This window comes from Hylobates moloch, unplaced genomic scaffold, assembly GCF_009828535.3.
Source record: "Hylobates moloch isolate HMO894 unplaced genomic scaffold, HMol_V3 SCAFFOLD_14, whole genome shotgun sequence".
NCBI classification, from domain to species: domain Eukaryota; kingdom Metazoa; phylum Chordata; class Mammalia; order Primates; family Hylobatidae; genus Hylobates; species Hylobates moloch.
In genome coordinates, this window is record NW_026652289.1 from 66,193,231 (window position 1) to 66,212,915 (window position 19,685).

The following is a 19,685-nucleotide window of genomic DNA, read 5'->3' on the forward strand; positions in this document are numbered from 1 at the left end:
GGGCAACTATGGGAGGAAATCCAAATGAATAAGGACTATCTGGAACAATACTGAGACTGTATTGCAGAGATGAAAATATACCCAGAATTAAAACATAAGGCTGGGTGCAGTGGCTCACGCCTGTAATCCCAGCACTTTGGGAGGCCGAGGAGGGTGGATCACGAGGTCAAAAGATCAAGACCATCCTGGCCAACATGGTGAAACCCCGTCTCTATTAAAAATACAAAAATTAGCTGGGTGTGGTGGCATGCGCCTGTAGTCCCAGCCACTCGGGAGGCTGAGGCAGGAGGCTGAGGCAGCAGAATCTCTTGAACCCAGGAGGCAGAGGTTGCAGTGAGCCAAGATCGCGCCACTGCACTCCAGCCTGGTTACAGCGTGAGACTCCATCTCAAAAACAAAAAAAAAAAAAAACAAACAAAAACAACAACAAAAAAGAAAACAATAAAATAATTGAAAGAAAGGTAAATGAAGTTAACATGTCTCAAGATTCTTGCACTATGCAGAAGAGGAAACAGAGTAACTTAGATTTAAAGAAGTCAAAAAAGAATAGTAAATGAATGTACAACTAACAAGCTACTCAAGAGGAAGGAAATAGAATTTAGAAAATGCGTATGAATCTGAAAGGAGGCAAGCAAAGGGGAAAAAAAGGAACTTACCACAGGCAGGCACAGAGAAAACAAATAGTAAGACGATAGACTCGAACTCCAACATATCAGTAATTACACTATCTATAAATAGACAAAATACTCCAATTGAAAGAAAAACATTGTTACACCACCAAATACTCTCTGCCCTCCCCAGAGAACAACGACAAGCTCAGAGGATACCCAACCCATTAAATATAAGTATGAAGAAAAATTGAAAGTAAAAGAATGAAAAAAGAGATGTCATACACACTTTAACCAAAATAGAGACTTCTATGAAGAAAACCATAAAACTGTACTGACAGAAAAGAAGACCTAAATAAATGGATATTAACAGATTAGAAGACTCAATGATATAAAGATGTCAATTCTCCCCAAATTGATTCAATGTTATCCCAATAGTGGTTTAAAAATACTGGCTTAAGAAAACAGTATTTTTTATTATTATTTTGTACAAATTGACAAGCTGATTCTAGAATTTATGTGGAAATGGAAAAGGCCAAGAACAGTCAACACGAACCTGAGGAAAACCAACAAAGTTGGAGGATGTGCATTACCAAACATTAAGATATAGTATAAAATTGCAGTATAGTAATTAGGGAAGCATAGTACTAATATAAGAACAGGCAATTAAATCGATGGAAAAGAACAAATACCACAAACTGATCCAAACATATATGTTCACTTATGTTACAACAGAGTGACACTAAAGATCACTGGGAAACAGTAGCCTTTTCAATCAGTGGTGCTGGGTCAAATGGATACCTATGTGGAAAAACAATTAAATGAACCCTACTGCACATAAATAAAACTTATTCCAGATAGATCGAAGTTCCAAACATGAAAATCAAACAGTGAAGCTCTAGGATACGACAGAGAAGAACATCGGCATGATCTTAGGCAAAAGTTTTAAAATAGGACACAAAAAGTACCAACCATAAAGAAAAAAGTATAAATTGGAATATATTAAAATAAAACCTTTTGTTCATCAAAAGGCACTTTAAGAGACTAAAAATGCAAATCACAATATACAAGAAATATATACAAGTAACAAAGAACTCCTACAAATGAGGAAAAGACAATAACCCAATTTTCAAATAATGGGCAAAAGACACAAACATACTTCACAAAATGGCCAATAAACCTATGAAAAGGTCCTCGATGGCACTGTTCATCAGGAAAATGAAAATTAAAATCATAATGTGATACTATTGCACACAAACCAACAGGGCTAAAATTAAAAGACTGACAATACAAAGTGGTGACAAGGATACAGAACAACTGGAGCTTCCATACACTGCTGAAAGAAATGTACTGAACACATGGGGAGCCTCTGACCTAGGAAATCCACTCCTAGGTACACAGCTAGAAAATGCTTACTATGTTCACTAAACAACCTGGACTGGACTTGTTCCTGGCAGTGTCTTTTGCAAACAACCCAAATGCCCAACAACAGCATAAAGAACAGCTATATTCATGTAAATATAATACCACAGAGACAATGGAAATGCAAGAACCACTGTATGTACCACAGATGAGTCTCACAAACATAGTGCTGAGAAAAAGCAGCTAGGCACGAGGGGCACATATTGTATTATTCCATTTACTTACAGCTCAAAAACAGGCAAAATTAATCTATGCTGTTAAAAGCCATGAGTGTTTACCTCTGGGGAAGGACAGTGGGGATACAGTGATTGGGAGGGGGCACAAGGGAGCATCCGGGAGGCTGAAGATGTTTTTGATTCCTCGATCCTGGTAGTGGCTTCTTGGGTGTTTTCAATTTGTGAGACCTTATGAAGGTATCCATGAAGGATTTATGTTGTCTTCTGTGCATATATTATACTTTGATAATAATGCATATTTCAAAAAGAAGTCAAGCGTGTTACTGTATAACAAAAGCAATGATCCATAACCCACTCCTCCCCTCTTCACCCCCACTCCTAGAGCCACTCAATTCCTTAAGCTTTCCTTCCATATATATTTTTAAGAAATGTGCTCATACTGAAACCTCTTGGTTTTAAAATTTGAGATATGTATAGACTTCCTACCACAATAACATTTCCTCATTGTATAACTTTTCTGCTTTTCTTAGAGTTGATGATTGTGCAATCTGTTCCTTACAGAGACTCCTGTTTAAGGAGTCTCCTACCTTCACGGGCACCTGGCATCACCAATACTCAGTATCGCCTCACCCCCCAAGGTTCTGCAGCACAAATCAGCTTGTTTCCTTGCTGGTTCCCCTACCCCTCAGGTTTCTGTTCACTCGCCTCTGTCTGTTACCATGCATCCGTCTCCTTCCATTTTCACACATTCCATTGACATCTTATTTGTTATCATCTCTTATTCTCTTTAACCTTTTTTATGCCTTTACTTTAGCAGGATTCCAGGATTCACAGAAAGACCTGGAAGTCTACAATTACTATTTCTTTATAGTCTAATCGGGGCAATCCATAAATGGTTTGGGGGAATCATATTTTATTAGTCTTTGTGTGCTAAGTATCAAGCCCAGTAACAAGCACATGGTGCTTGAAAAATATATGGTGAACTGCTGGGAGAAAAATGTCACGTGTATTGTCAAAGGAATGAACTCCTCCTCCTCCCCTACTATGCCCAGGGCCCTGAAGCTGGCCACAGCGGCATGAAGGGCGTAGGTCTCACCTGTGTAATGTTCGTTGCCTTGAGCAGCACAGGTCAGCAGCTGCGCCATGGAGGAGCCCACTGCCTTGGATGTGCTTCCCAGGTCCTGAGCACATTTTTCCAGCTACAAGAATATTCAAGGAGGAAAAGAACGTAGAAGAAAAGGAACATCTGCTGAGGTCTTCGCATAATTTAGAAAAGACATGCAGATCAAACCTTGAGCCCTAGCTCTTTCCCACCAATGGCACTAAGCTGCAGCAGGGTGGTACAGGAGAAGGAGCACAAGCTTTAGAACAAATCTGGGTGCAAATCCCTGCCCCATGCCCCCTCCCCTCCCAATTACTAGCATGAGATTGAGTAAATTACTGAACCTCTCCAAGCCTCAGTTTCCTGAGGAGATCATAATACCTAGGCTCAGAAGGTTTTCAGAGAATTAATGTAGGCTCTCAACAAATGGTAGCTATTAGTATTATGCCTTTAGAAGCTAATTTAGAAAGTCTGCAACAAATCCTTAGTGAGAATTAATTATGGCTGGGCAGGAAGTGGGCAGACATCCAGCTGCACCACCTTCCTGGCATGTGGGACCATTAACATTGTTCAATTTGATCATTATACTTTGAGGAGTTCCAACTGAAAGGAAATGCAATAGAAATAGAGGGTTGGAGTGGTAAATGAGATTATGAAAATGGGCACAGTGCTTGCTTCCCATGAACAGCATGTTATTTTGCTTTGTAAACTGAATAAAAAATTCAGGGAACGAAGTCAGTAAAGGCCTAGGGTATGGATAATTATTTGATTACTAGATGAGGTTTTGGAAGAGAATTTCTAGGTATACTGCGAGAGTACAAAAAGGCATCAGAGAACAAATGCATTTTAAACCTTGCAACATGTTTTCCAAGAGAGGCAATGCTTTCCAATAAAAATAGAGCCTGGTCCATTATAGCAAACAATATGTTATGACACAATACAGACTTTATTAGAGCAATTTCTTTAAAAATTCACGATGTTTTCCTGCATTCTAACTGACTAGTCTACGCTCTATGTAAAGATGGAATTACATGTCATGCCAGCCTCTCTTGCACTCCCTGGGGTATAGAACTTTGCAAAGAGACTTCCGGACCACTTCACAAAGCTGTGGGCCCATGAGGCAATCCCAACTCTGTCATTATCTGGGTGACCTCAGTTAAGTGACTTAACCTCTCTGAGCCTGAGTTTCTTCTTTTTTACTATAAGGGGAACTTGATTTAACACATATTTTCTGAGTGCTTTCTATGTACCAGGCATTGGTCTACGCCTGAAGTCCCCTTTACATTCTAAAAGTCTTCAGTTCATTCAAAGAGCCAGAAGCTCTGAAAAGCACAGGTTTTAGAGTCCTGCAAATCTGAATTCAAACCGTGGTTCGGCTCCTAACTGGCAGATAACATTTGACAGAACGGTAACAAACTCTGTGCCTCTGTGTTTCTCACCTGTAAACGGGATTAATAAAACTTGCTCATGAAAGTTACTATCACGATAAACTAGACTGTGTATGTACAGTTCTTCAAGGGTGCTTAATATATGATGGTATTTTACTAGCAATGTTCAGTCATGTGAGAAAGTACATACAAATGAGGAGGACTGGTAAAGTTTTAACCAACAAAACTCTGACATAAGCATCAGGAGGTGTGGTAATATGACCACAGCAGATCTCTAGTGCCATTATTCCATTTGCAGTATGGCTTTCCGGTATGGACGCACTTTGCCGTTGTCCATCCTAGTGCTTTGCATTAAGTAAATGTTTTTTTAAAATGACTGTTGATAATCTTTTCTATGTGTATCATGATAGCCTCATTGCTACCCACTTCGTAAATAAAATACTTGAGACATAGAGGAGATATGCGACGCGTGCACAGCTAGTTGATGATAGAGCTGAGTGTAGAATCCAGCACTTATAGCTCCAAACCTAGTTCCTCCAGCTGCCCTGGGCATTCTTTTCAGAAAAAGATCACAGGATTAGAAACTTCTCAACATGCCGCAACATTTAGCAAACACCCTAACAACAAATAATTTAATAACATCATAACAAAAGATACACCCGCACCCCAGCTGGCTCTAACAGCTCACCGTTTCCCCTGGAAGTGGCTTCAGCTGGCTCTCCACAGCCGCCATCTTGGCATCCTGCAGTTCACTCTTAAGCGTCTGCACCGTATTCAGAGCTGAATCGATTTCCATCGGACCACAGGCTTCATGGGCCTGCCAACAGAATTGGAAATATGTATACCCAGTCTGCTTGGGAAAAGTGTCCCCAACACTTTTGCAACTTATAAAATGCCTTTCTGGATATACCCAGTGATTCTCCAAACCCAGCAGGAGGAGTAAGGAAAGCAAGTATTTTTTCTGAGAGAACAAAATCATCCTCAGTTAGAACCTTACTCTTAACTTCCTTAAACCATCAATTATGTATGTCTCACAACTGGATATAGTAAGTGTTCCAGAAGTGACCCTTATCTGAAATGCACTTGCCTCTTAGACTCAGTGGATCATTTATTCACTGTGGCTGAGTTCTAGAGGTAGGGCACCTAGCACAGCCATGTGTGTACACAGAGGCATGGGAAAGATGCAGTGAGTGAACAAATGAACACACCCAGGACTCTGGGGGCAAGTCTATGTCAACTTTATTGCTTCTCTTTACAAATTTCTAGAGTATAAATCATTACTTTTCTGTATTGAAGATTATAAAATATTTTTCCCTTAATAATTTATGAAAACTACTTTATCTCTTGGTCATGTATAACACTGATCTCCAAGTGCTTTGATTCCATCCCTCAATATACACATGCACATATAATTATATAAACGTGTAATTATTGATCAGTATACTAAATACTGGTACATTTTCATTTCTTTCCACTTTTAGATAATAGTAATAACAGCAGAAATAAATACTAATTGATTTCTATGTGCCACTATTACTCAAGAAGGAAACTGAGGCACAGAGAGGTTAACTAACTTGTCTAGGTCACCAAATTAGTCAATGACAGTCTGATTCCAGAGCCTGCACTCTTTTTTCTATTTTGTTTTGGAGGCAGAGTCTCACTCTGTTGCCCAGGTTGGAGTGCAGTGGCATGGTCTTGGCACACTGCAACCTTTGTCTCCTGGGTTCAAGTGATTCTCACGCCTCAGCCTCCTGAGTAGCTGGAACTACAGGCGTGCACCACCACACCTGGCTAATTTTTGTATTTTTAGCAGAGATGGGGTTTCACCATGTTGGTCAAGCTGGTCTTGAACTTCTAGACTCAAGTAATCCACCCACCTTGGTCTCCCAAAGTGCTGAGATTAGAGCCTGCACTCTTAATCCTTATGCTACATATTAAAAAATATTGCTGGGTGCAGTGGCTCACGCCTGTAATCCTAACACTTTGGGAGGCTCAGGTGGGAGGATCACTTGAGCTCAGGAGTTCAAGACCAGCCTGGGCAAGATGATAAAATCTCATCTGTAAAAAAAAACACAAACAAAAAAAATTAATTGGACGTGGTGGCACATGGTCCAGCTACTCCAGTGGCTGAGGTGGGAGACTGCTTAAGTTCAGCAGATTGAGGTTACAGTGAGCCAGGATGACTGCACCACTGCACTCCAGTCTGGGCAACAGGGCAAGACCCTGTCTCACAAAAAAAAAAAAAAATATATATATACACACACACACACACACACACACACACACACACACACACGTTTTCACAGTGTCTTCCTGTACCCAATGGACAGTCTTGCTTAAGTCCCACTTTAGGGATCACTCCTCTTGAGCAGTGTGATTCAATGTTGGTGTGTGTCTCAGACTCAGCAAAGAAGCTTGTGAAAATGCAGATGTTCAGGCTCTACGACCAGAAATTCTAATCTGGCTTCTCAGAGGCAAGGCCCAGGGATGTGCATTCTAATAAGCATCCCCAGATGATTCCAGTGTAGACAGTACCACGAGCTCTCTTTGAGAAACACAGGTCAAAATAACTTTTTTATTGGCTATAGTCTAAAGCTCTGGATATTTTTATTTGGCAGTGTAGCGTGCTCCTCATATTAAGAATTCAAGTCAGCTTCTACCTTCTTGTCTTACCAATTTATGAGGCTGCTTGTTTCTATAAAGGGATTGCTACGATGAAGAAAAATGAATTCATGCTAGAACTTCATGCTAATACCACATCAAACAGAGTGGTAAATGAGGTCCTTTGGTAATTAATATGCTCCAGAGACAGAAATTAATTTAGTCCTCAACTCTGTTCTCTTGAAGACTTTGTTAAGGTGAATGCTCCCATGCAATATGTGAAAACATTCCAGGGTAAAAAAGATAACAAAGATGACACTTCAAACTAGATTTTCTGCCTATATAATTTGTTTTTAAGTTCACAAGATGACACCTGGAATATATGATCACTTATTCTGGACTACAATTTAGCTGGCACTGAGACACTGATGACTACCATTCTCCCCTAAGACTTGTGAAAAACGGACCACTGCTTGTTCCAGGATATGGGAGGAGGAGGAGGAGCAAGTATGCAACTCAAAATAGTTCAACAAAAGGCATCTGAAACCGAAAAGTGAATACTAAGTCTGGGAGATAGTGGCTTAATGCAACAAAAGCCAACCCACAGGGGCATCTTTAATAGTCATGAAAGTAGAATGGACAACTTTGCCAAGAAACAGGTTCAGCAGTGTTCAGGCCCTGGGTGGTACCCATGCCACCCCAGCTCCCTTCCTGACAAGCTAACCCCTGTGACACGCTCCACTTGCCTTCTGCGAGGCGGTACGCAGTTCTGCCAAGCTGGTGGCCAGGTTCTTGGCACACTGGCTCAGCTGCATGGCTGCGGCCTGGTCACTCACAGTGGGCACGGCGGCTTTGGCAGAGGACACCATCTTGCTTCCAGGCTATAGAGAGATGAAAAGAAAGTAAGATGGCTCCTGGGCAGCAAGAGGTAGAGAGGAGAGACCTAAGCAGCGATGTCTCTACAGCAGTAAGAACTTATTTTGCACTAAAAAAAGGAATATTAAACAACTCGTCCCCTACTCCCAAACTGCCACCTCAAGCCAGATACTCTAGGGCAGTACCTTCTAGGAATGCCTAAGAAAAGAAAAAAAGGAGGTGTCATGGAGGGTAGAGGAGGCAAAATTAGAATAGTGGCTTGAAATTCTCGTTTAAAACCGATTTCAAAGAGAGTTCCTTATTAAATAGGTTTCACTATATTTCTCAGAATAGCTCTTTATTCGGAGTCTCACATACACTCAAAAGACTGCTTAGAAAAATGAAGATAGATAGATAAAACAGCTAACATGACCTCGCATCTCACAAAGCAAAATAATTTTGCCAGTGAATGGGTATCTATGTGCATGTACATATTTTTCAAAAATAAGATCACACTGTTCACTCTATTTCACAATCTCCTTGTCTCACATATCCTACCTTTTCAAGTGCTATATAATATTGCAGCATATGCATCTACTGCCATTTCTCAATTCTCTATTGTTGGGCATGTTTCCATTTTTTCCGATTTAATAAACAATGGTATGATAAACAGCTCTGCAGCTAAATCTGTACACATTTATAATTTTCTTTGTATAAATTTTTAAAAGTTGAATTTCTGGATCAAAGAGTATACATACTTTCAAGACTTTTAATATATATGTTATAAAGCTACACTTAGAAAAGTTGCAACAAGTGCCAAATCATAAATATTAAGGACAAAAGTTAATATTTTTAATATTTAAAGAAGGAACACTTATAAAAGCTACCAAGAGTATATAAAAAGCATAAACAGATAATTTTGCATGATAAAAAATAACTGAAACTTATAAAAAATGTTTAACATTGTGACTATCGGAGAAATGCAAAACCAAACAAAAATAGTTTTACAGAGCAAACTGGCAAAAACATACATGTTTTCTTAAAAGTTTAATCCCTAATCTCATAAAAGATATATTTAAAAGCATGCTCTATATACTGCTAAGTTGTAAGTTTAGATTTGTTCAATCTCCTGGAAGAGCAATTTTATAACATGAAGTTTAAAATGTACAAACTTTTTGATCTGTCAACTCAATTTCTATTTATTTTCAACCTTCCCTTTTTCTCGTAAAGATCTGAGTATCTATAATAGCAAAGTTAAAAGAACAAAAGAAAAAGGGAAAACAAGGGCAGGGACAGAGTGGAACCAGGAACACATCTACACGGCTGCAACTTAATGCCCTACAATCTTGCCAGGGTGGAGACAGTACCCACAAATGGCTCCAGGCTCTCTCCCCTCCCAAATGAAGAGAGAAATGCCTTGCCCAAGTCATAATTTGCAAAGTCCTAAAGATAAAAATAAGCTGTCTACAATCCTCTCTCTAGGAATTCAAGAAAAGCCTTGAGCACATAAAGATTTTTATCACGTTATTCATGATGGCAAAAAATTAAAAACCTGTACGTCCAATAATGAGAGAAAAGTTAAATGAAGAGTATAGTCATATAACAGATGATTATTCAAAATCATAAACACTCATAATATGTTAGATGAAAAACACAAAGGGCCTATATACAATGAATACCAATTTAAAAGAATATACACACACATACACACACACACACATACCTGTGTTGTATATGTGTGTAGTTAAAATATGAGGAGATATATCAAACCTTTCATGTTTTATTTCTGCATGTTAGAGTTATACAACTTGAAAAATGAACCAAATAGATGTATCACTGGGTCCTACAACTATCAGTTGAACTAGAAAGGGATGAGGAATTGACCCACCTCATCATATCAACTGCTGATGAAATACAAGTCGAGAAAAAGTGCTGATAAAGTAGAGAGATTTGAATATAAGAAGCACGTAAAGGGGAATTTTTCCACAACTTAATATTTTTGTTTATTTTATTTTCCTTAAAATGAATCTACCCTTCACCCCACAGAGACTGACAATACTAACTGTACAATTGCCACAAAGAATGATCATATCTTTGGAGAAGATGCACTACACACTTATTTCCCCGGTCCATGAACAATGGCATTAGGATCTCTGGAAACAAAAACCTAAAGCAATGCCTAGTCCTGGGCTGTTCATCACAACTTGCAAATTTTACATGTTTTCTTCTTTTTGAAGAGAAATAAATATGATAATTCTGAGGAAAATGGATCATATGCCATCTCCCCATTACAATTTCCCGGCATATCAGCATTTTGCTTTGCCAAGCTGAACCCAGCTCTTCTGAAACTGTAAAGTTAAAGAAGAGGCCTTCAAGCCCTGCCTACCACAAAGACTTAGCTGAGGCTGTGGAATTCATTAACTCCTCTCCTTAAAGGGCAGCCTCTGCCCAGACGAGGGCTCTGAGTGAGCCCAAGGTGACCACGGCCGTGTTACCTGGAGGAAGTTCTGGCTGGAGATGATGAGAGCCAGCTGGGCACTCAGGTCTTCAGCTTGAGCTTGGCTCCCCCTCACTCCCTGGACCAACTGAGGGATGTGATCAGCCACTGCCTGCAGAAGGCAAGGAAATAAAAACAGCAGGGGTAGAATGGTGGGATCATCCAAAGAAGCTAGAACATGACCCAAGTGCGCTTTTTGGATGTGCCATCCACTCCCAGGGGACGCCAGCCTCAGGCTTTGGAATGACACTGCACATTAAGCTAGCTAGGTGCTTAACGACACTGAATCCCATTTTCTGGGCATTTTCTCTACACACACTCTACCCTGTGGTCCTGGAGGTCTCAATACATTCCTTTGAAGATGACTGTCTATGTCTATGATAAGGCCTAAAAGAATTTCCTTAGTTGCAACTCACACCATCTGGCTCACTGGCATTGCAAACCTAGAATCAAAGGATCTACACGATTCACAGGTGGTAAACTGAAGTGTATGGCCCCATGTTCAGAAGGTGAGGGAAATACTTGGATACCAGTGCATGTAAGTGCTTTGGCTTCTTACTTTGCAGGCACACATTCTGCGCATCAGCCTTTGTGTTGCCACAAAGGCTTTCTCTAAGAAGGGGACTTCTCATTCTCAAACTAGGAAAGCCCAAAGCCAGGGGAAAGGAGAGAGGCACAGCATTCTGTGAGGCAGGAATGCTGTACAGTAATGGGCTCCTACGGTGCCTTGGGAGATGAGCCTTTTACTTTCCCTGTGTTCTGTCCACATTTCCTTTCTGTGCTCACACCTCCTTCTCTGGTTAATGAGGCTCTCAAGAGGCCCACAGCACTGTGGTCAGTGCATACTGGCCTGGTGCCCAGCGCGTACTGGCCTGGTGACATATTTTTCTAGGACTGCGCCAGCACAGGTTAAAAAAATATTTCAATGGAATTTCTCCCAGGCCTCCTTTAGGGCTGCTAGTTCTGCTAGTTCTAGTCATTTGCTCCACTCTCCCCTCTCCATCTCAAACCTTTCGTTTCCTGGTAGTGACACTTGAGACCTAGTATCTTCAGTCTCTCTGCGGAAGAGGGGCGAGAGGTCTCACTCATCCTGTGGCATGTCCCTGCATGTGAGCAGCACATGCTCCCTGAGAAGAAAGTTTTCACCCCTGCTAACAGCTGAGCTGAGGACCCAACAGGAAGCAAACTCCTCCACAGCAGAGGCCTCACTCTCAGCAAGACCCCTTCTCTATCCACACAGGACGGAAGGACACCAGCCCAGGACCCTTCTATGTCGCTGAGGCTTTTCTTCCTGGAGTGCATTCAGTCCACAACAGCAGCAGGGCTGGCCTCAGAGAACCCAGATTCAGGAATAGAGGGCTCTATCAGAAGTAAAGCCATTTCTGAAGTGGGAGCAGTGGCACCCCTCACAAATGTGAATCATTTGGCAGAGATCTGAAGAAGGAGAGAGGGTGTAGTTGGCTCTCATAACCCCAGCACAGACAGGTATGCCTCCCAGCCAGCCACCACGGCTAGCTGCAAATACTTCCAGGACATGCCGGCCAGACGTGCCACCCACATGTGGGCAGTGGCTTTGCAATTGGACTTTGTGTCTGCCACCATTAAGAGGGGCCGAGGAGGAGTCAACTCCCTGGGCTCTTGGAGAAACCAACAAGGGTGTTTACTGTACCTTTTGTAGTAAACTGGCCTCAACTTAGCATCAAGGCCCAGGTGTCAGAAGAACAGACAAAAGGGCAACAACAAAAAGCACCAAAGCACAAAGTCACAGAGCTTAGACGGGATGAAATAAATCCTTGAGGTGCAATTATTAGAAAGCAGGAAATGAACCCTACTGAATTTGAAGTCCTGCCTCTCAAAGAAAGGCACTCTGGAAACTCAACACTTCCTTCCCATTTCAGAGCCCTAAAATGGCCTCGTCATTGATCCTCTTTGGCTCAGTCTCTTGAGAAGAAAATCGTGGACAAAAGTAAGATAATGCTGGAAGAAAATCATACTTTCCTTCCAAACACAGGCCATCCACTTAATGGACAAAAAGCAGACGTGTATACACACCTGGAACATGGGAACTGGGGCAAATTGGATTAGGAGCTTGGATAATCTGTCTTTACTGAATTACCAGGGGACTTGGTGTTCTAATGTTATCAGGGTCATCTGCAGCCGACCTGGCTCTCTGTGCACTGGAACCTCACCTTGCAACTCTGGACCAGCTGCTGCTGGGCCGCAGGGTTCTTGTTGGAAACAGCTGCATTCTGGGAGGCGGCGATGGTCTGTGTGGCTGCCGCTGCGGCCTGCTTGGCTGCAACCTGCAGAGGAGTGATAGATGAGTCAGGGTCTGCATATGCAACACACATGCATGTTCTACAGGTCACTTCCACCAGAGTCAGGATAGGTCTGTTGCTCTAAAAGAACTCGGAAGAGCAGGCTTTGCCTTTTAAAACCAGTGATAACTCTAATCTTACAACACACTATCTTCCTTGTGTTGACATCCTCTGAGACAAGTGACAAAGACAGGCATGCTTGAAAGCTCAAGCTTTAAGTTCATTTGTCTTTCTCAAAAACAAAAGGGATGATTCCAAGATCATAATGACACTGACAAGCTGCACCAAGTTTAAATGTTTTTGGAAAAAAAAATCTCCCACAAGCAGCATAGATGGTTCTGTGTCAAGCACAAATGCTGGTGCCCATGACTCTCCTCTCTCAGCACTCAGAAGCCTTAGTTCCAAAATGCAGAGACTTTCCAACCAGGGCACTTAATTGTGTTTACCCTCTTCTCTTTGTCCAAGAACAACAATGTTACTTTTCTTCCAGAATATAGCGGACTGCATATGGAGGGACTTCTCAGTACACAGGCAAAGGTTCCAGCTTCCAAACTCTCAAATTTCAGTGTAAGGGTCTCCTGTGTGCATTTGTCAGATAAACTTTTTTTTTTTAAATATAGTTTGTGCCTATTACTATTTCAACTTTCTTTTTCAGAATAATTATTTCAAAAAATAACAAGTATATTTCACTCCCTTCTATACCTCTCCACCCAAGCCTAATCTCCACCTCCAGTCTTTGAAGTCCATATTTCCTAGGGGAAGCCCTGACAAAGTCACTGACTCCAACAAAATATAAATATTTTCAGCAAAAGGTCCTTCTTGAATGTGTATATCCTTTAATGATAGAAAAAAAAATCCAGTTCCTCCTGAAAAGAGTCTAAATTCTATTCCTGAATGCTAGAAAGGATTCGAGCTTACAGAAGCAGTTTTTTCCAATTGAGTCAATGCTTTTATAGTACTCAAACCTTCAATGATGTGAACCTTGACTTGGCTTTCTTTATATGGTCAACACCTTGTTAATTCAACTATCTTTTCAAATAACTCTTTGCAATTTAAGATGGGCATCCCAGAAAGCCAGCCTCTTTCCTGACCTCCAGTCGGTTGACAATTTTTTTCTTAATAGCATTCTGGGCAGCTGCGTTGGTTGCTACCCGGAGGCCTTCTGCAGCTTCTCTCAGCCTTTGCTGCTGGTCCTCATTATCCGGGTTGGCTGCAGCCCCCTGCAAAGGCAAAAATAAAGATTTCAAGTGGTCCAGCGGGGGACATCACTGAATTCATGCCTTCAGTACTATTTTTTCTTAGTAATAGAAAGCATTTGAAAGGATAGTCAAATGCCACAAGCAGTATCTTTATGATAAAGATGTTTCCTCATGCAACAAAACATACCTACCAGGGGATGTTTCAAAATTGCATGGCTAATCAGTTAGAAATCCAAAGTAATAATTAAACACTTGAGAACATTGCCTTGGTTGTCCATACAAATTAACCTGTGGTCAGAAATCCATGGTTTAAAAGATGAGAAGATTAAATCTCCCCTCTCCCCACCTCTCCCAGGGAGAATCTTCTATTCATTGGCATGACACAGTAATGACACATCTTCATATCACTCCTGAAATACCCTGTGGCACAGGTAAATGTGATCAACTCAGGCGGGGACAGAGGGAAGAGGGGGAAGGATGGAGGGAGGGCTCAGGAATGCCATTCAAAAAGACTCCAAGGAAATTCTGTTAAAGAAAGACCATGCCCAGGAATTACATTCCCAGAAAGACAGAGTTGGAAGGTCTAGTATAAAGTCGAGATGGTACCCAAATGTACTGAATTAATGAGAGAAATGTAATGCCATCAACCTGACAGAAAAAGAGGAAGGCAATGTGCCAGTTACACTTTCTTTGTCCAGCCCCACAGCCCCTTTTACTTTGTTGCTTTTAGTTGAACATGTCTTAGGAATCTAAGTGGATTTTATTTAGATGGGTGGGATTCTGAAGCAGGGGAAGGCTAATGGTAATGTAGAGAAAGGATATAATTTTAACTCTATAATAATTCAACATGCTCACAGCACATCCAGCCTTCCTCTCCCACAACAATAACAGCAGCAGTCAAGATTTCCCTCACCAGGGCCTGAATGCCTTGTAACATGTGCTTGATGTCTATAGATCAATGAATTTCTTCCTATGAATGCTTTCAGGCAATAATATTTGCTCTTGAGGCAGGGAGAACAGCACACCGATTTATCGAAAATCAACTTTCTAAACGTCTAGATTTCCAAGTGGTCAATTGGCTAAACTTACCAATTTATAAGAACCTATTTCTTTGAGCTATTTATAAAAGTTATAGCAATGCATACAGGATGGAATAGTTTTAACACTGTGGCACAATTCTTTTGGCAACCCTCTTGAATAGAATCTCCTATTCTTTCAAACTTTAACCACTCTCATAATCTTGATTTTGTGTTTCTAGCAATGAAAAATTTTTATTTCTGCATTTCACATGTAAAAGGATTGTTTGGGCTACTTTTGGATTCTTTTGCAAGTTTATGAAAGTCATTTTATTTTTTTCTGTTCATCAGGTATTTTCTAAGCTGCTCCTTTATATATGTCTCAAGTGCACATCAGCCTTAATGTTATGTATTTTGAGCGGCCGGAAACCAGCATTTCTGCACTTCACACTGATGTGGATGCTTTGGGTCCTTGCTCAGCAATGTCTTTTTATGATGAATATGTATCAGATATGGGGTACTAATTTTGGCCTGAAATCTTAGTTACTAATCATGAAATATATTTTTTCTGCACATTAAATATAATCCTTGGAAGTCTAACCATTGCATGTTCTTTAGCTTTCAACAAAATTCAGCAAATTAAAATATTGCTACAAAGACAAAACGAAAACTTTTAACTAAAAGTTAAAAGAATTTACAGAAACACTTAACGTTGTCCCATTTAATATAAATAACCAAAATCACATGAATACTTAGAAGAAACCAGTTTTTGGTAACTTGGTAAATGCAGTGAATTGGCCTGGTAAACAGTCACATCAAGAAACAAAACGTGGCTGGGCGCAGTGGCTCACACCTGTAATCCCAGCACTTTGGGAGGCCGAGGCGGGCAGATCACAAGGTCAGGAGATCAAGACCATCCTGGCTAACACGGTGAAACCCCATCTCTACTAAAAATACAAAAAATCAGCCGGGCGTGGTGGTGGGCACCTGTAGTCCCAGCTACTCGGGAGGCTGAGGCAGGAGAATGGCATGAACCCAGCAGGCAGAGCTTGCAGTGAGCCAAGACTGTGCCACTGCACTCCAGCCTGGGTGACAGAGTGAGACTCCGCCTCAAAAAAAACAACAACAACAACAACAAAAAACCGTGCACATCGGCCTGGCTCAATACTGCTTATGTGGCATTAGCATTTATCTTTTCGAGTTTTAATTTTTTTCATTTGTACAATAAGGAACAGACCAGATTTACCCTATAGTTCTTTCCAACCTACCAAGTAATTTTTTATGAACATAAGATTGCCTTAAATATCTATGTATAGACTGAGAGAGGTGGGGTAAACTAGTAAAACCTTTTAAAAAATTCAAGTACTACATAAAACCCAATACATACACACACATACACACACACACACACACACACACACACACAGCATATATATATATACACATACATACAGCTTAAAGAAGGGGGTTAATAGCAGATCTTATTGGCTGAAACAGGGATTAGGAGACAAGGGAAGGAAGCTCAGACACTGTCCCTCCCTGGGTCTCTCCTTCACCCCTACCCACCAGGTGTCTCTAAGAACTCTCAGTCCCTCAAGTAACATGATGGCCAGTTCAGTCAGGAGAGGTCCTCTACATGGCTCACTATGTGTCACAATACATTTTTTTTTTGAGATGGAGTCTTGCAGTGTCTCCCGGGCTGGAATGCAATGGCACGATCTTGGCTCACTGCAACCTCTGGCTCCCAGGTTCAAGCAATTCTCCTGCCTCAGCCTCCCTAGTAGCTGGGATTACAGGCATGTGCCACCAAGCTTGGCTAATTTTTGTATATTTTTAGTAGAGACAGGGTTTTGCCATGTTGGTCAGGCTGGTCTTGAACTCCTGACCTCAGGTAATCCGCCCACCTCAGCCTCCCAAAGTGCTGGGATTACAGGCGTGTGCCACCATGCCCAGCCCACAATACATTTTAAATGAAGTAATGCACATATTAGGCTGAGATACCAATTCCCTGAAGCCAGGGAGATGAGGTAAGATGTGGAGACACCTAATGAATCTTTTTTTTTTTTTTTTTTTTTTTGAGAAGCAGGTTTGCTCTTGTCACACAGGATGGAGTGCAGTGGCATGATCTTGGCCCATGGCAACCTCCGCCTCCTGGGTTCAAACGATTTTCTCCTGCCTCAGCCTCCCGAGTAGGTGGAATTACAGGCGAACACCACCGTGCCCAGTTAATTTTTTGTGTTTTTATTAGAGACAGGGTTTCACCATGTTGGCCAGGTTGGTCTCGAACTCCTGACCTCAGGTGATCCACCTGTCTTGGCCTCCCAAAAGTGCTGGGATTACAGGTGTGAGCCACCGTGCCTGGCCTTAATGAATCTTACATGCATAGAAATACATTTAAAATATTATTTTGAGGGCAGGAATTTGAAGGTGATTTTTATTTTCTTTTTTCACATTTATCTGCATTTTCTATTAATTCTGTAAGAAATGTGTGCTAGGTACACAATAAAAAACCCAGAAAAATATAGCCTTATTCATTTAAAACAGTTCTTACCTACAGGTACACATCGGAATATCCTGAAGAACTTAAACACGCACACGCGCGCACACACACACACACACACACACACACACACAGAGTCCTACCAGTGACCTTGTGAATCAGGATCTTTGGGGATGAAACTGAGGCATGTGCATTTTAATATGTTTCACAGGGGGCTGTGTATCAGACCCCTGGTTCAGAATCACTAGGTTTTGTAACCATTATGCTATAGCACAGCTGTCAAAAAGCACAAAGCTAACTCTTAACTACTCATCATTTTATAATATTTAAAACTGCAACTGGGATTTAAAGAACTGTAAAGTAGGAAGTAGTCTACTGTGCAAAATCTTGATAGTAGTTGAGAAGTCAAATGGACGGCAAAAGTAACATTAAGGCATTAAGGAATAGAACAGGTTTAGGTGAATTTGCTGTTGAAAAATCTCAGGTTTAAATTAGTCACCACATTCAATGAAGCCAACAGTGATGACCAAGTGGAAAAAGAGGCTTCCCTAAAGAGGGCACTTTGCTGCTATGGCTGAGTCAGTACCACTTCCCTGAAGCATTTCATTCAGATGTTTCATTACCTCCTTTGCCACAAGAACAGGGTTAGATGTTACAAGCCATATAGGTTTTAAGCAAACAAAAATGCACACTCGGCTGACCATCCCCCATCTGGAAAGTACCTTCCAAATCCTAACACTTAATAGTGTTCACTTTTCATACAAACAAATCCAGTAGAATACCTTTGCAGCTTCCACCATGCGAGCAGTGGAGTCAGCTAAGAGTTTTGCTGCTGCCAGGAGCTTTTTCGAATTCTCCATGTCGATTTCGGCTTCTGCATCTGACCTCATGGCATTGACGAGGTCTGATGTGGCTTGGGCCAGGACCCGCGCCTGGCGCACCATTTCACCTAGAAGAAAGAATAGAGGATGAGGTCTGTTTGTCTGCTTTTCAAAGGTCAGTAAAACCTCAGGAGCCACTACAGTCTTGTCTCTACTCTTCTGGTAAGCGGGAGCAAAAAAATTGAACCTCCATGCTCTAGCCCTAAGCCATGCATCCAAATTAGAACCCAAAATGAAAATATTCCCTGCAGCTGGCAGGATGTGGCTCCCCGAACACATCCGGGTTCAACCTTTCACTATGAGGCATAATCAGAACAGAAGCAGCCAAAGAGGAACACTACAAAGAGAGGGCAGGGAACAAAATTACGTGGATTTAGCATTAGTAAATACTTATTTAGAAAACATTGCTTTCTTCACTTTGAAAACCACTTACACAAAAGCCTCTATAATAAACTTTTTGAAGAATTGGCACAGAACAAAATTCCTTTTAAATTCTGTATTAATGTGTAGGCTACCTAGCACCAGATGAGAGATATCACACAATCCACTCAATGTGTGCCATTTGGCCTTCGCTTATTAGCTTCATGCTCAAATGCTATGACTTGCCTCGGCCTGGAGTTTTCTCTGCCAATTTTCTCTTTGCTCATCCTTTTTTGCCCAGCACTGATTTTGATCTTGCATTATTCTTTGGTCTTATTGTCTCTGTGATTTTACTGAAATCTATTTTAATTTCCTTCTGGAAGTAGGAGGAGTATAACAACCAACATTAAAAAATAGAACAATTCAAATGTAAGGGATTTCTTCCTCTAGCAAAGGTCATCTGAGAAGAATGCTGAAGCACTATAACAAACAGGGGGAAGAAGAAAGCTTTTACTAAAATAAAAATGGGCTCAATTCAGTGTGGTATCCTGGACCGGATCCTGAGACGGTAAAAGGACATCAGCAGGGCTGGGCGCGATGGCTCACGCCTGTAATCCCAGCACTTTGGGAGGCCGAGGCGGGCGGATCACGAGGTCAGGAGATCGAGACCATCCTGGCTAACACGGTGAAACCCCATCTCTACTAAAAATACAAAAATATTAGCCGGACGTGGTGGTGGGCACCTGTAGTCCCAGCTACTCG

General features: G+C 41.3%; 1 protein-coding gene across 4 annotated transcripts in view; it reads right to left on the reverse strand.

The window, feature by feature from the left end:
- TLN2 (talin 2) overlaps window positions 1-19,685 on the reverse strand; it is a 465,831-nt gene that overhangs the window by 116,608 nt on the left and 329,538 nt on the right. For all 4 annotated transcript variants that reach the window (XM_032174074.2, XM_032174073.2, XM_058427409.1 and 1 more), the window contains 7 exons: window positions 18,465-18,631; window positions 14,059-14,187; window positions 12,839-12,952; window positions 10,648-10,761; window positions 8,044-8,178; window positions 5,385-5,513; window positions 3,303-3,405 (listed from right to left, as the gene is read on the reverse strand). In XM_032174074.2, coding sequence (XP_032029965.1) covers window positions 3,303-3,405; window positions 5,385-5,513; window positions 8,044-8,178; window positions 10,648-10,761; window positions 12,839-12,952; window positions 14,059-14,187; window positions 18,465-18,631 — 891 coding nt within the window. The remainder of the gene's footprint in view (window positions 1-3,302; window positions 3,406-5,384; window positions 5,514-8,043; window positions 8,179-10,647; window positions 10,762-12,838; window positions 12,953-14,058; window positions 14,188-18,464; window positions 18,632-19,685) is intronic.